This window comes from Sus scrofa, chromosome 8 (genome assembly GCF_000003025.6).
Source record: "Sus scrofa isolate TJ Tabasco breed Duroc chromosome 8, Sscrofa11.1, whole genome shotgun sequence".
Taxonomy (NCBI): Eukaryota; Metazoa; Chordata; class Mammalia; order Artiodactyla; family Suidae; genus Sus; species Sus scrofa.
Genome location: NC_010450.4, coordinates 19638528 through 19650261, shown reverse-complemented (window position 1 = coordinate 19650261; position 11734 = coordinate 19638528). Strand labels below are relative to the sequence as shown.

Below are 11734 nucleotides of genomic sequence, written 5' to 3'. Positions count from 1 at the left end.
GCTGGGAGAGAAGGGGGAAAGTGAAAAAAATAGGGCGGTAGGAAGAGAGAGGTGAGAGTGAGAGAATTGGGGAGCGAGGAAAAAGGGAAACGGGGGGAGGCGAGAGGGATCGCGGAGAGGAAGAGCGCGGAAGGGGGGCGGGGGAGGAAGGGGAGGAAAGGGAAGAAAGAGAAAAGGGGGCTGCCCGAGAGCCGGGGGCGGGGGCACGGGCAGGGGGCGGGGGGCACGGCCGGGGGGGCGGGACCCGGGTCGGTCCCCACCTGCGTGGGCGCCGGCCACCCCCGGGGTGGAAGCCTGGGGGCCGGAGGGAGCCGCGGAGAGGCGGGCTGGGCAGGGAGCTGAGAGGAGGGAGGGGACGGGGACTGGGAGGCGGGGAGGAGCCGGCGCTCGGCTGGGGCTGCGGGGGCGGCGACGGCGGGAGCGGCCGTGGAGGCGGCGGCGGGTCCGGCGGCGGCGGCGGCAGGTGGCCCCGCGCGCGGCGGCCGGCCCGGCCGGGGCGGGCGGGAAGGTGGCGCCTCGGGCGGGGGCCGGTCCCTGCACCAGGTGACCTGTTCCGGCCCGGATCCGGGCGGCCTCGCCATGCAGCGGTGCGGCGCGGGGCTCGGGTGGCCACGGCGGCAGCAGCAACAACCCCCGCCGCCCGCGGTCGGCCCCCGGGCCGCAGCCATGGCCCCCCCGAGCGGCGGCGTTCCCCCGGGCCTCGGCGGCCGCCCTGCCTGCACGCTGCTCCTGCTCTGCTACCTGGTGAGCGCCGGACCCTGCCCGGGTCCTCCCCTGCGCGCGGGGCTCCGGGGACGCGGGTGGTGGCGGCCAGGGACCTCCGCCTCACGGGCGGGTACCGCGCGGCTAGTTTTCGCTCTTCCTCGCCGCTGCACCCGGGGCGCTCCCGGCACCTGGGATGGGTACCCAGGGCGCGGAGAGGGGTGCGTGGACCGGACCTGCAGCGCTGCGCTCTCGCCGGGGTCCTTTCCTCTCCCTCTGAGACCCGCTCCAGATCCGGGTCAGGTTCCCGTAGAGACCCGGTCCTGTCCCCCACTCCACCTGGGCACCTCGCCACCCCGCCACCCCGCGTTTCCTCTTCTCCCCGCGGGTCCTGGGCTTCCCTCAGTCTTCTCGCGGCTCCTTTCCTCCCCGTGCCCAACTTCGCCTCTTTCTGTGGGCGAACGCCTCGACCCTCCTTTTAGTTTCCATCCGGTCCTCACGGCCCGGACCGTTTTCTGCCAACGCACCCGGCGATGAACCTCGTATTTCCAGCGCTTTTCAACTCCTCCATGGTCACTCTAGCCAAGTTGCAGATGCCAGTAAGAAATGTAGTTCTTTGTAACACGCTTACCGCCGGAGCGGGGACTTCAGCTGCGTCTCGAACATTGTCATTTCAGAGAACACGTTTGGCTCCTGCATGCCAGTTTACAATTTGCACACTTCTTGGCTTCTCTTTTAGTCATCAACTAAATGGCAGTAACCTAGTTTTCAAAACCAACTCATTTAAAATACCAGAGCAATGTAGACCCCCGCCCAACAAGGTGGGAGAATAGTCCTCAATTCCTTTGATGGTTTGCTTTCTTCTGCTTTGAATTCTCCTGAACAATAGTAAATTTACAGAAGGTGACACCCTTTCCGTCCAGCCTACCTTATGTTCCAGGATCCTGCAGAACCTTTGGGTTATCTCGCCATATATTACTGTAAATAAATGAAATGGAAAATGCTGAATCATGAAACTGATGTAATAGGAAATTCACAGAATGCTTAAAAAAGAAAAATTGAGCAGTGTCATTGTCCAGGATTCTTTTCATTTCTATGGCATTGCCATTATTTCAAGACTTTCTTCTTGGAGGCTGAAAACTGCTTAGGAGACACTGGCAGGAATTAGAATTTGATTCCATAGAGATTTGCCAAGTTTCTCTTGACACGCTTTACTTCTTGGATGTTTCATTTCTTGACGCGAGAGGATGTAAAAATGCAGAGGATGTAATTCTGCTGTTGCATCTACCTGTTGAGCAATCCATGCTTTTCCTCATATGGTGAAATAAGCTAGTACCAGGTTTTGTGGTTGGATTTAGTTCATATTTTTATAAGACGTTGTCAGTTGATATGAATGATTTTTTTTCACCCAGGAGATATTATTATTTCATATTTATGCCACAGGGTTACAGCACACAGGCTCATAAATAAAACTGCCATAACAAATGATAGGGTTTCAGTTTAAACAGATGATTCCCATCCACAATGCACTGGTTACCCACAGAGGCAGAAATGATAGAGTAGAGCAGCGTGTGAAACATTAATGTACAAGTGTTCGGGAACGTTCCACGTGGAAATCCCAAGACCTGGCAAGGAGAGACCACTTCTTGACAGTTACAAGAAATTAAAGTGAAAGAGCAGTAAAGGCCTAGTGGTCCACAAGAACAAAGACAGATGATGGAGCAGGTATAAAAATTCTGTATGGACCAAGGGGGATTTGAGAGAACAGATCAGAGAGAGGAGAAAAATGATGCTGTGGATGGACCGGGGTGAGTTAGTAGAGAGGCGAGGTAGGGCTCCAAAAAGAGAGATCATAGAAAATACTGTAATGTGGAAAATGACTAGAGCCTGGATCGATGTCTTGGCAGACAAGGAGGGAATGGATGTTGGAGCTTTCGTGGCAAAGGAAATGTCAGGGCTTCCTAGCTATGTGTGTTTATTCAGATGGGCTTCGGATATGGCCCTGTGTTTAAAAAAAAAAAAAAAAAAAAAAAAAGGGACTTAGATAAGCAAGAAAGCCGCTTTGCAGCCGGATGAGAAAGTTTTGCAAAACCCAGGGAAGCAAAAGTGCGACTTGCAAGGTGGGCTTCACCTTTTGTTCTAAAGGTCTAGCCATTGGGTTTAGCTCTAGAGGTACGTGCTACCTGTAAGCCGTCTTGACCTTGGAGAAATTCAGTTGCAGATTGGGGTAAACAGAAACCTTCTGCATGAACACATGAAAAACGCGAAACAACTGAGGAAAAAAAATGTGTAATTGTGAGCATCTTGTGCATCAAGAAATACTTCCTAGAGAAAATGAAAATACTTCCATCCACAGCATCATTTTTCTCCTCTCTCTGATCTGTTCTCTCAAATCCCCCTTGGTCCTCGGTCAGGGTCGGGCGGTGGACAAGTAGAGGGTAGAAGTGGAGCAGAATAGCTAAGCAGAACCTCGAATATATAGGCACTGGAGGAAGAAAGCCATCCCCTGTTTTGGAAACCTAAATAATAATTGTAATAATAATAGTTTGCATGGTGCTAAGGTTATTTACATGCATTATCCAGTGTTAACCTTAATAACAACCTTGTGAGGTCAGTGCTAGGGAGATTCCCCAGATGAATTAACTGAGGCTCAGAGAGGTTTAGTTTGTTGCCCTGGGCCACACAGGTAGTCCAAGATTGAAATCCAAGTCCATCTCCTTCCAGAATCCCAGTTCTTAGCCATTGCCTTCTAACTTACTGCCTTCTGGACTTTGCTCCTTGTAACCTGTCCCCCTCATTCATAGATGTATGGGCCATTAGCAAAGCTCTCAAAATTAGCAGCTGCTGTGACATCGGCCAGGATGTGAGGTCATGTCTAAAGTAGCCTAAAATACACAAAGCAGGAAGCTCAGGCCACAGAGTAGAAGCGGGATGTTAAAGAGGAAAAAAAAATTAATAATAATAATAAAAAAGTAAAACCAGAAGATAGTTGCCACCCACAATGGAGAGGTGAACGGTGGGGTGCTTACATAATCCAGAGGCAGCTGGCCGAGTTTAGCGCCTGAATTTGTATGAACATGCGTACAAGTGTGGTGCCAAGGGTGCCTTGGAATGGGTTCCAGAGACAAATGGCCCACGATTTGGAGACCCAGTCCCGTTTGTGTCATCGCTCCCTCTTTGTTGGTTCACTAAGGGCTGGAGGTGGAGAGCGACTTGCTCAACAGATGCCTTTAAGTCCCTGCCCTCAGAGGGAGCCTACTTCCTGGAGCCACCATCCTCCCCCCTTGGCTGGGACAGAGTCACCTTCGGGAGCAGCCTGAGAACAGTACTCTGACTGTAGCTAGGATACTGCCAAGGCATGAATAATTGTGACGAGGCCTGAAAGATAAGTCACGGAACGATGCCAGGCAGATTTCCGAAAAGATGATCTCTGGTTCCAGCAGCTGCCAAAAGAAATTCTGAGGTCACCAAAGGTCAAGATGCAGAGAGCCTCCTCTGAGAGGGTGGGGACCTTGAAAGCAAACAGTAATGGAATCCGCTTCCATCGGGGTCATGGGTGCTGAGCGGTGTGGTCCACACAGGTCTTGCTCTGCCCCCCCCACCCCTTTGCCATTCTCACCCGTCATTAACTCTTCCTTTCCTCCAGACTTGGCTAGAACAGCCCGAGGCTGCCCAGCCCCATCTGGGATGGTGGCGCCTGTAGAAGGCAATTCTGTCTATTCCGAACTCTGGTCTCGAATGTATAATTTTTTTCTTAAATGAGAAAACACATCTCACAATGGTACTGATGTCAGCTGCAGAGCTGAAATTTTCCGAGTGGACATTTGCACTTGTGAGCCACCCAGGGGACAAAGAAATAAGGGGACATTACGGCACAGATGTACACGAGGCTCATTATCAGGCAATGGCTATGAGCATCTTGTACAGAATTCTCTGTAAGCAGCCACAGACCATCAGTTATCCCTCTGGAAGTAGTCCTTCACTCCTTACTTGGTGTAACCCGGGACCTAGAACGTTCCAAACAAGGTATAGAGACCCTGAAGTATCCAGTTTGGGCGAGAATAATTATGGATATTTGAAATACGGAGACCACCCTCAAACTTCACATCAGTCCGTGGCTTCCACATTCATCCTGACCAGAGCCCGAAAATTCCCCAAGCGAGGGTGTTTGCCTCTTGCCTCTCCTTCCTTCCAGTTGCCTGTTGGCAAAAGTCTAGGAGCCACCAATTGGCTGGGGAAAGTGAGAAAAGAAGGCATGAAGAAGCCAGGCAATTCCCAGAGAAGATGGATAGGCTGGAACAGATCGTAAATGGCCAAAAATGAATCCAGTTACCCCATTTATTGGTTCATCCCATTCCCTGGCAAAAGGACGGAGGGGCAGGTGGGCCAGCGGGATGTGAGGAATTGCCGAGGAGGTTCTGCTCTGGTGGCTTGTTGTTTGTCTCCCAACCCCACCTGAGGAAGGGCTGAAGCTAGCGCAGCAGTCAGCTCAGTGCAGTGTGTGTGTTTGTGGCTTAGATAATATCTAGCCTCTCTAGACCCAGTGCCTGGTGATCTGATGGGATTTTTGCTTCCCAGTCCACTTTCCAGATGGCCGTGAGCAAAAATCCCCAGATCCACCTGTAACCAGAAGGTGGTGACAGCTAGAAGTAAATGGGTGAGGTGAGGGCATCTCTCGGGGTGTTTCCGGAAGGCAGGAGGCACACCATCACCCACCTTGGCGTCAGCAGCTGTGGATTTGAATTTTGGCTCTGCTTTTTTGGTAGCTGGTTGATCTCGGGCAAGTTACTGACCCTCTCTGAATCCTTTTCCTCCGGTGTTAATTGAAATGCTGTGTCCCTCACGGGGCGGCTGTGAGGGTTAGGTTAGAGGGGAAAAGTGCTATGAAGTTCAGTGCGAGAGGATGAGGTTCGCAGTGAAGAAGGAAGACCCCACTTGTCTCAGTGCCCTGGACAGAGGAAGTACTCGGTGAAAGGAAACGGAACCAACCTTGGTGACTCTGTGATTTGTGTTGGAAAGAAATAGCACATCAAATTAAAAGGGGGAGAGGATCCAACACAACAAGCAGTATTGACCATTGTCATGATGGCGTTTCTCTAGCCAGCTCTCAGGTTCCAGAAGGCGCCCTGGTCGGCTGGGAAATGTTTCCCAAGGCGCATCTTGACCTCGGAGTCCATAGCGACATCACCGTTCATTCTGCTTAATTGCATGCTTGGTTGACATAAACAGAATTTTTGCTTATTTCTAGTCAGCAGAAATCAGCAATGTACGCTTTTAAGCCAATACAATTACCTTTTTGACTTATGGAACGTTTGATCCAGCCAGTTTGGGGAGAGAGTGCTCAAGAGCCAAGGTCTTTTGTGAATGGTGCTGGAAAGAGCACAGGGGTGCATGTATCTTCTTGAATAAAAGTTTTATCTGGATATATGCTCAGGAGTGGGATTGGTGGATCATAGTTCGTCCAAAACAGAAACAGATCGAGAACATGGAGAGCAGACTTGTGTTTGCCAGAGGAGAGGGGGAAGGAGTGCGATGGATGGGGAGTTTGGGGTAGGTAGATACAAACTATTACATTTAGAATGGATAAGCAGGAATTCCCGTCATGGCGCAGTGGTTAATGAATCCGACTAGGAACCATGAGGTTGTGGGTTCGGTCCCTGCCCTTGCTCAGTGGGTTAACGATCCGGCATGGCGTGAGCTGTGGTGTAGGTTGCAGATGGGGCTTGGATCCCAAGTTGCTGTGGCTCTGGTGTAGGCTGGTGTCTACAGCTCCGATTTGACCCCTAGCCTGGGAACCCCCATATGCCACGGGAGCGGCCCAAGAAATGACAAAAAGACAAAAAAAAAAAAAAAAGAACGGATAAGCAGTAGGGTCCTACGGGACAGCACAGGAAACTATGTCCGATCTCTTGGGTTAGAACATGATGGAAAATAGTATGAAAAGAAAATGTGTATATATATGTATGACTGGGTCACTTTGCTCTACAGCAGAAATTGAAGGAACACAGTAAATCAACTATACTTTAATACAAAATGCTTAATAAAAAGAGCCAAGGTCTTCTTAGGTGACTGTGGGGCGGAATGGACAGGGATGAGGAAAACAATCCATTATTATTTGCAATCAGACGTGCCCACGTCCCCCTCTAAGTGTAAATGAACTTTCCTTGGAGAGACATGAAAGAGTTAAGATTTTCTAATCTCTCCACCCCTTCCTTAAATAACAAGTGGCCCATATAGAGAAAAGAGCCAAGTTTTCTTAGCTCTTTGGGACAAGGGAAGGTTATTTGAATAGAGTTTCCTCTTATTGATTTATAAAGAAATGCGCTGCACTCATCCTAAAAAAAAGTTGAGCAGTATTGATAGATTTTTTTTCCAGCTCAAAGGTACATAAATTCGTGTTTCTGGATTCTCAGGCTGAATCGAAGGCATTTGGCTTTCCAATTGTGGGTCTTTCATCAGGAGCACACATTAAATGACCCATTTCTTTCTTAAAAAAAAAATTACAAAATGTACACAATTACACAAAGACAGAGGAATCTATGTTTTGTGACCGTGTGGGGTGTTGTCAGACTTGACTCTGATTAGGGCTTCCTTCTGGAATAAACAGATGTTTGAGGGCCCAGGCATCTTTTTGTGTGCAGAGCAGATCAGCAGCTTCTGAGGTGGAACATCTATGTGGCTGCCCAAATGGCATCATTTGAGGGGCACGGAGAGGCCCTTTACACCCCAAAGATCTTGCTGACAGCTGCAGTGTATTTGGACTTTGTTTTTAAGGCATTATCGCCACCAGGCTGGCATAGAAATGCAGATATGTGACATGCCGCAGAATTCTTTCATTATCGCATTAACATGGATGAACTTGCCAGCTGAGGACAAGTCCAGCAGGGGGTGGAGGGACCGGAAATTTTAAAATTGTGATTTGTATTTTGGGTACAGAGAAATGGAAAAGTTCTAGAATGTAGGGCAGTTGTCTGAAAGGTCTGGAGAGACGCGATAGCGGGGAGAAGTCCACTCTCGAGGGAGAAGGTGGGTGCCAGAGTGTCACCTTCCATGACCTCACTCACAGTCCCCCAGCTGTGACCCCTAGAGGCCCAGGGAGATGCCAGAGGGTAAGGGCTTTACAGAAGGCGATTGATGAAGGCTGGATGGAAAACAGAAAAGTACCAAGGACACCCCCACGTCCCAAAAGAACTTGTGGGGACTCGAGATTGGATCAAGTCCTTGTAAAGCTCAGTTTCTACCCAGGGCTGTGGGTTAGTTTCCTTGAGTTGGACCTCCAACCGAGGCAGGAGTGCCCTGGCCAGTACTTTATTTCAGCAAGAAACATCAACCCCAATTCTACTATGGGCCCAGCTTTATCTGAGAAGCCGGGGACATGACAATGAATAAGACATGGACTCTGACTTTATAATTTCTAAACAAAGGAACGTTTGGGTAATTTTTAGCTTATGTTAATGCAACCTGGCATGTGAAAATACCTGTGAAGGTTGGACACGTGTCATGCCCAGAGCTGAAACTCTTCAAGTTAATTGCCTTATTTTCCTGGCAGGAAATAGCTCATAACCACACACATGACTTGAGCCAGGAAATCAGCTTCAGCTTAATCAATATTTAGAGTGTGATGTGTCGCTAATCGGTGTTGGTTTTGTACACAACAGAGGTAGCCATAACCCATGGCTTAGCAGCTGTCCACTGGGTCTGCTCCAAGCCACCAGATGCCAGCTTCCTCCATGACACAGGTGCCCACAAGACCGAAGGTTGTAACTCCTTCCTGAGGGATTCAGACCATGCTCCTCAAGCCACATACACTGCCTCTGAAGTCCTCTCTGGGGCCCACACACTCTCATGTTCTTAACGAGTTGTCCTCTCGTTTCCCAGCTGTCACTCATGCGTCTCCCACTACTCGAATCATCTGCGTCAGTCCCTGAAATTCTCTATGTCCAGCCTAGCTCCAACCCCTCATCCTACTGAGATCTTTACGGAAAGAAACGTTATCAAGGTGTCAGCACCACTGTGAGGGACCCTGGGCAAAATAACAAATCAAGCTCCATCAACTACACATATATAGGAGATTATGCCTGATTGGGGTATTCATCTCATTTTCCCAATGTGATTATTCCTTTAAAAGTCTTGTCTTCTGTCGCTGTGTGTTCTTTAAAATTCTGTCTAACACTTGAAGTGGTCTTCTAATTCACTGGAGTATTATATGATCTTGTCATCTTTCCAAATGGCTGTAATTCAAAACAGTGACACGAGAACACATTTTCATAAAAATGATAAAATAAATAATATCTAATGACACAAAAACTGCATCCAGAATCAAGCTTGCAAATCTGCAGCAGTGATCTGAAAACCATGGCTCCTGGGCCCAACCAGCCAGCTACCTTCTTCCATAAACAAATTGGTACTGGACCTCACTGGTTTGTGCGTTGTCAATGGCTGCTTTCTTGACACCACACTAGATGTACATTGAGCGGCCTAGAAACCCAAAATAATTACCATATGGCCCTTGTTTTTTAATAGGAAAAGTCTCTGACCTCAAAACCAGAATGGAGCCATTGGTTAGAAATATAATGATAAGGAATTCCCATGGTGAGTCAGTAGTAACGCACCTGACTAGTATCCATGAGGACTTGGGTTCGATCCCTGGCCTCTCTCAGTGGGTTAAGGTTGTGGCATTGCCATGAACTGTGGTGTAAGCTGCAGACGCAGCTCGGATCTCACGTTGCTGTGGCCGTGGTGTAGGCTGGCAGCGGCAGCCGTGATTTGACCCCTAGCCTGGGAACTTCCATATGCCTCGGGTGCAGCCCTGAAAACAAAACAAAACAAAACAAAAAAACCCAAAAAACAGAATTTCAAGAGAAGCTCCTGGAAAGAACCCCCAGGCAGTGGTCCCAAACCTGCATTCTCACCTCTGTCATTACCCATCTCCACAATGACGATCTGGGGTCCGGGAAGTCGTGGGTCACCAAGCAAAAGTGAAACCATATTTAGCACGAGGCTACCCTGATTAACACGGACGAGCCAGCAACGAATGAACAGTATTAGTAACTTCCTTTTCCAGTGGACTTTAGAGAAATCGGATAGCTTTCCCCTCGGAATTCTGTTTAAAAGAGGTTTTCCCCAGAGTTCCTAGTGTCAGCAATAAAAATGTGATTTTAAAAAATTGGGAGTGGGAGAAGGGGGCCGGGCTGAGGTCTTGGGGTGTACGTGAAAAGAACGAGGAAGCAGTTTTAAGTCATTCTTTGAAACGGAACACAATGTGATATTTAATACACGACAGCGAATCTTGGACTCTGTTCTCTGTTGTCTCAGTAAATAAGCAAATGTCTCCTTCCCGGGGAGCCGACAAAGGAGAGCACGGGGGGGCATCTGGATGGAGGCGAGCGGGGCCCTGCGCTGGTCCAGCTTCCAGCAGCACCAGCTCTGGCCTCGGCTGGGCTCTGCTGGCGGCTCCACAGCTGGATTCGCACCTGGACAAGGGACTGCCTCTGGGCACATGCGGCCACACGAAGGAACCGCCGCTTGTGGACAGATGCAGGCTGTATCTCTCTTCCTCCCAAAGCCTGGAGCTCCCAGCGGCAACCCTTTCCTCTCACGCTGTGCGCTGCTGGGTGGGGAACATCCCGGTGGGCGTCAGGAGAGGGAGCGGGGATGCCCGGCTGACCTCTGCTAAAGCCACCAGCTGCGGGATGTCAGAGAACCTTCCCTCGGGGTTGCTGGGGTTGCTGCTTCCTTGTCTGAAAAACGGGGAGGGCTGGCTTTTCGCTGAGGGCTCATCTGCTCCAATATTCTCTACTTCTGAGTATATACGATTTTTCGTTTGTTTTGCCCTGTAATTTGGAAGTCTAAATGAGAACATAAAACCTTTCAACCTCATCCTGCGGGGATGGGCAGTTTGGACCGTACCCCCCTCTTTACGAATTTCTTCCCACAAGTTTCCCGTGACTAATTAAGAGGCATGGCCAGCTCTTCTAACCTCCCAATGCCATTTGGAAAAGTGGCATGCTCCCTGTTCGTCTTATGGGACTGTGGCTTTTCTTCCCTCTAAAGCCTGTCTTGGGGAGGAATGCTCTTGTCGTACAAAATTCAAAAGATGGGCAAAGACAGTATACATCATCTGCTACCCTTTCTCCTGGTCACCTTGTCTTTCTCCATGTGAGGGACCAGTGCTCTGTGTACTGGAGCAAATGTATATGTTTATATATACTATATAAACACTTATATACACAATATGTATACAATATATATATATATTTCCTTTAAAAAATTTTTAAAAGCCAAAGGAGTTCCCATTGTGGCTCCATGGGTTAAGAACCTGACATAGTGTCCGTGAGGATGCAGGTTTGAACCCTGGCCTCACTCAGTGGGTTAAGGATCTGGTGTTGCCACAGGCTGCAGTGTAGATCACAAATTCAGCTCAGATCCAGTGTTGCTGTGACTGTGGTGTAGGCCTGCAGCTCCGATTCGACCCTTTACCTGGGAACTCCCATATGCCAACAGGGGAAGCCATAAAAAGAAAAAGAAAAAAAAAAGCAAGTCATACTTCCGAACTTGCTTTAAAAAACCACCCGTGCTGGAAATCATCCCATTATCTGTCCATGATACTCTTCCTGATTTGAGTAGCTGCGTAGTACTCGAAGAGGAGATGTATTACAGTTTAATGAACCAGCCTTCTCTTGGTGGACATTTAGATTTTCCATCTTTTGCTATGACAAATAGTGCTGCAGTGAAAACCATGCATACCCCGTTTGGCACAGATTTGAGTGTGTATATTTGTATGATACGATCCTAGTAGAATTTGGGGGCCAGAGGTGGGGGGGCATTTACCCTTTTGATAAATCTTGTCTCACTGTCATCCACAGAGCTCACTCCCACCAGCAGGATATAAGCACATCCCCACTCAAAAGCATCCCCACTCTGGCTAGTACCGTGTGTTGTTAGGCTTTTTGTATGTTTGTTTTAATTTCTTTTTTTTTAATGATTTTTATTTTTTTCCATCATGGCTGGTTTATAGTGTTCTGTCAGTTTT

At 48.9% G+C, this 11734-nt stretch overlaps 1 protein-coding gene across 1 annotated transcript in view; it reads left to right on the top strand.

Annotated features, from left to right (window-relative positions):
- Positions 478-11734, top strand: part of SEL1L3 (SEL1L family member 3) — a 115334-nt gene continuing 104077 nt past the window's right edge. Inside the window, 1 exon segment of the mRNA XM_021101079.1 lies at positions 478-744. Within this exon segment, the coding sequence (XP_020956738.1) occupies positions 580-744 (165 nt within the window). The 5' untranslated portion in view covers positions 478-579.